We start from the raw sequence: 4,676 nt of genomic DNA, 5'->3' as shown, positions 1-4,676 counted from the left end.
CTGGCTGGCTTGCTCAAGGAGAGCAGGGGGGAGTGGGTTGTAGGGGAAGTGAGCCAACCAACTCTCTTCCTCCCAAACCAGCTCCAAGCCTAGGGCTGGGAGTTTCACAAAAAAAGAAAAAGAACTATGTGAACATTTCCTCCTCCACCCCAACTCTCTTACTGGCAGGGTTACCACACTGCTCACCTGTGAAGCAATCTTTCCCAGGGAGGGCCTTGTGTCCAGCCAGGGGATGCCTATAAATGATGGGCTGCCCTGCTCTGCCACTCTGTGTGGCTCCTCCTCAGCTTTTGTAGGTAAGTGTCAGCTTCCCTACAGAAGCCTGCCTGCCAGTTCTTTCTTTCCTTCTCTTACCCAGATTTCTTTCAGACACTCCTTCTGGAAGCCCTCTTTGGTTAACCCTCTCCATTTTACAGCTTCCTTCACATTCTCTATAAAAATTCTTTGCTTTTTTACATTCTCCAGATAGCCAAAACTCCAGTTTGTGTATGTGTGTGACAAGCTGTCTCCCCATTAAGTGGCACCCTGTCCTTTCCTTTTATTTTGTGTGGCCAGAGACCAGGTCAAGGAAGCTTGGCAGCCAATTGTTTTACTTGTAACCTTTGCTTCTCCATTCGTCAACAGAGTGTGACCTGCATACGTATATCTTGCAAAATGTCCCAGCTGGAACGCAGCATAGAGACCATCATTGACACCTTCCACAAACACTCTACGAAAGAGGGGCACCCAGACACCCTGAGCCAGAAGGAATTCAAAAACGTGGTGAATAATGATCTGCCGAACTTCCTCAAGGTAGGACTTGGTTTGTAAAGGAGGAGGGTGCAATCTGCAACAGAAAATTCTAGCACCTTCCACCCCGGGGGCAGCTGGGCTCTGTTACTAAAGGTACTCAAAATTAGACACTGACAGACAGGAAATTGCTCAGCTGAACATCTGCAGAGTGTGATGCCCTGCTTTGGGCACAGGGAGGTAGACGTGAGCTTTGAACTCCCTAACCTGATGGTGGAGGCGTGCAGACAAATCTAATGCTTTGGTTGTCTGGAGGAACATAAGGTAGAATCAGGTGTGTTCAGTGCTATGTGGCACAGAGGTGAGTGGTTACAGTGAACAAGAGGGACCTTGTACTTTGAGGAAGTGACATTTGAGCTGAGATCTGGTCCCTAGTAAAGGATGTGGCCAGATGTTGTAAGAGTTGGCAGGTTCAGTTGTTTCTTCGAGAAGGACTCTAAGATTGGTTACCCTTCAGAATAACTTTCTTTAGGAGAGAGTGCCTTGAGATCATAGGAACCATGGTAGGACCTTATGTGGGTCAGTATTACAGGCATTATGAAAACATTAGAGGAGATAGCTTAAAGTGAAAGAGAAAGAGATAGCCACCCTGGACAGCATGGGGCTGGGGGACACCTGAAAGAGAGAGAGAAGGGGAAGGCTCTGAGAGAAATCCTTTACTTTTATAACTTTTCCCCAGGGGTAGGGAACCTACCCATAACTCAGAGGCCTCAGAGTTGTTTGCTTCGAGCTGCAAAGTAAGGAAGAGCATTTGTTTCCAAGTACCTGCTACAAGGGCTTGGCCTGATTTCTCTAGGCTGCAGAGCTGATCTCTGAGAGTGGCTATCGTCTTAAAGCGGTGGGCCCATGATCCAGCCCTCAGGATGGCACCTGGCCAGAAACTGAGAGGCACTAAGCCTCAGCTGGGGACTTGGGCAGACCCGAAGAGTTGCTCTCATCCTGGGAGATCTAGGGTAGAAAATGCAGAAATAGCTGGGCATGGTGGCGCCAGCACTCAGGAGGCAGAGGCAGGCAGATCTCTGTTGAGTTCCAGGCCAGCTGGGGCTACAGGGAGACCCTGTCTCAAAAAGACCAAAAAAAGAAAAATGTAGAAATAAAGAGCATGCTGAACAGGTCAGATGTAGTGGTGCATCCCTTAATCCCAGCACTTGGGAGGCTGAAGCAGATGGATCTCTGTGAGTTCAAGACCAGCCTGGTCTATATAGTGACTTCCAGGCCAGCTAGGACTACATAGTGAGACTCTGTCTTAAACAAACAAGCAAATAAAACAGAACATTCAGGAAATAAACACAGCACTGGCATGCAGATAGAATTCAGTCAAAGACTAGTAGTTTTCCTTGCTCAAAAAGTGATTAGACGATTTCTAAGGAAAGGTGGGATTCGTTCCTACAGCCTTTGTGAGAAGGATGAGACACTGTCAGTTCTATTCTCACAATCAGCTCTAACCCTCCCTAGGGGGAGACCGCCACTGCAGGAGGTATTAGGGAACACAGACCAGACGTCTCCTCATAAATGGGGAGCTCAGGCAAGCAAGGTGCTACTTCGGGATAGACAGAGGGTACACAGGAAGCTAAGTGGGCAGGTTTCTTCTCTGTGTGAGCTCACCATGAGGTCTACCCACTACCTTGACATTCTCTGCCAGAAGCAAATTGATGAGTTGAGGAAACTGGGACCTGGAGCATGAGCCACAGGTCCAGAAAGGGGCTCAGCCTAGGTATCCCAGCCAGTGAGCAGAAGGCTTGCATGTAGCTGGTGCTCTCTGCCATACCTGGATCCTTTTGCCTCACCCAAGTCTCTTGACACTTTATCACACCCTTTGGGGTCAGCAGAGCCTCTACCCCACTCTACCCCTCAACATCCTGAACTGCCTGGTTTTCTGAAGTACTTTCCCACTAAGTAGCCTGAAGGAGCTAACTAGTAGCTTCCAGGGAAAGGGTGACTGAGAAGTGTGGTCAAGGCTGAATTTAACCCCCCTCTCCTCTGTCCCATCCTCTATAACCTGTAAAAAAAAAATCCACCTTTTAGAAGGCCTGTTTCCATTTCTGCCTGCAAAAGTTGTTCTAAGGTCCAATGAGGGACAGCTCTAGACCTACTAATTATCTGACCTTCTGTAAAACAGAGTCCTAGTGCCCAAGTTTGAGGGCTGCTGGAGAACAAATTGGGAAGTGTTTAGCATATGCTCAGTGTCTGTTCCATTGTGACTACTCAGTCCATAATTTTTATCCTTTAAATTGAGCCCCAGGGGCCTGGTTTCCCCATGATTTTGCCGTCTGGTAACTCCCTGGTTCTCCTCCCAGGCCACACTCACCCCTAATAGCCTTCTCTATTCCACCCACAGAAGGAGAAAAAGGAAGACAAAGTCATAAATGACATCATGGAGGACCTGGACACCAACCAGGACAAGCAGCTGAGCTTCGAGGAATTTACCATGCTGATAGCAAAGTTGGTCCATGCCACCCATGAGAAGATGCACGAGAATAACCCTCGTGGGGACAACCACAGCCACGGGAAAGGCCTTGGGCAGTAATCAGGCATTTAAGCCTCCTTAGCCTGCCCAACCAAGGCTACAGGAATTGTCCTGTCACAAGGCCTTGGTTGTGGGACTGGGAGTTGATAGAAATAAAACTTTTCTCCATGCCAGTGCTCTGTGTGCTGCTTGTGTCCTCTTCCAGACCATCCTTCCCAGGGGTCTGGGCTCCCACAGCCCTGCCCATGTCTACAGCTCAAGTCCTCCATCCAGTCACCCCGAAATGAGAACCAGCAACCTGTGGGTCTGTCTTGAGCCCCTTATGCTCACCTCCCCTACCACATCTCCATCTTTGACATTAGGTCTTACTAATCGGTTCCCAGTGCCCCTGTCCAGCCTGTCAACATGGCCTTTGTCACTGGAGAAAACGAAAGCATCTGCTCCCTTCCCCTCAACATACAGCCACCCTTGGCCTGATTCTGCTTCAGTCCATACCTCCCTCCCCATCTCTCTCTCTCGTTCCAACTCTATTCCCTGGATAGTCTTCCCAAAATGGACCTAAGCAGTTCTGTGTCTCGGGAGGTATACTTGAACTCAGGCATTTTGAGCAATGGTATATGAGGAATGAGTACCTGAAAACCTTTTTCTGAATCCAAGAGAGCAGCTGAATTTCTCCCAATAGAGTCACCGTGTATGTGTGACTAAACGTGTGCACTGGGCAGGGCCATGGGTCCTCACATGAGTGGAAGTGGGAGTCAGCCCCAAGTCCAGTCAGCGGGATGTTAGTGAAAAGAGCTCTCACCTACACGGCAAGAGAAATGAGCTCCAACCCTGACTCTGCTTTGAAGTTCCCTGAGTTCCAAAAGGAGCTTGGGCTTGGGCCCCAGAGCCTTTGGAGACTAAGGATTTGAATTTTAATTTGCAAGGATCAGATTATCTCCACATGATGATGGGAACTCTTCCAGTCCCTTGTCAGTGGCTAAGAGTTCAGGACAGCAAGCACATGTGTTCCTCTGCAAATTCTATGGTCAGGCTTGGTCCAGCTCCCCCATGGCTGTGGTCATTGCTCCCACTCACGTGACCTCCATGTTCCTATCTAAGAGATACCTGACTGACTTTATTACAGAAATTAGGGTCAGTGCCTCTCCCCTTTCAGTCCTAACAAGCCAGGCTCAGCCACCCATCCCAATAAGTCAATTATAAGAACCAAGTAAATAGTGAAAAGCAAAAAAAGGAGTTTATTCAATGTGGCCATATTGGGAAGAAGGGCAAAGAGATCCAATGATCCCCTTAAGTCCATCTTAGAGGTGACATGAGGTTTAGGTTTAAGTACAGAGGCAGAGTTATGTATAGCTAAGCAGTCTTGGTCAAATTGTGGTCCCACCTACCCTGTTTGGGCTCCCATCTCTCCTGCAAGGTG

The 4,676-nt window shown here is 48.6% G+C and overlaps 1 protein-coding gene across 1 annotated transcript; it reads left to right on the top strand.

Annotated features, from left to right (window-relative positions):
* Positions 1-214: 214 nt before the first annotated feature.
* On the top strand, positions 215-3,429 carry S100a9 (S100 calcium binding protein A9). Its single transcript, XM_008855571.2, has 3 exons — positions 215-296; positions 625-792; positions 3,128-3,429. The coding sequence occupies exons 2-3, from the start codon at positions 655-657 to the stop codon at positions 3,314-3,316; spliced, it is 327 nt and encodes a 108-aa protein (XP_008853793.1). The 5' UTR covers positions 215-296; positions 625-654; the 3' UTR covers positions 3,317-3,429.
* The last annotated feature ends 1,247 nt before the right edge of the window (positions 3,430-4,676 follow it).

This window comes from Nannospalax galili, unplaced genomic scaffold, assembly GCF_000622305.1.
Source record: "Nannospalax galili isolate Female #2095 unplaced genomic scaffold, S.galili_v1.0 scaffold591, whole genome shotgun sequence".
In the NCBI taxonomy this organism is placed as follows: Eukaryota; Metazoa; Chordata; class Mammalia; order Rodentia; family Spalacidae; genus Nannospalax; species Nannospalax galili.
Note: the sequence above shows the minus strand (reverse complement) of the source record. Positions and strands in the feature narration are given on the sequence as shown.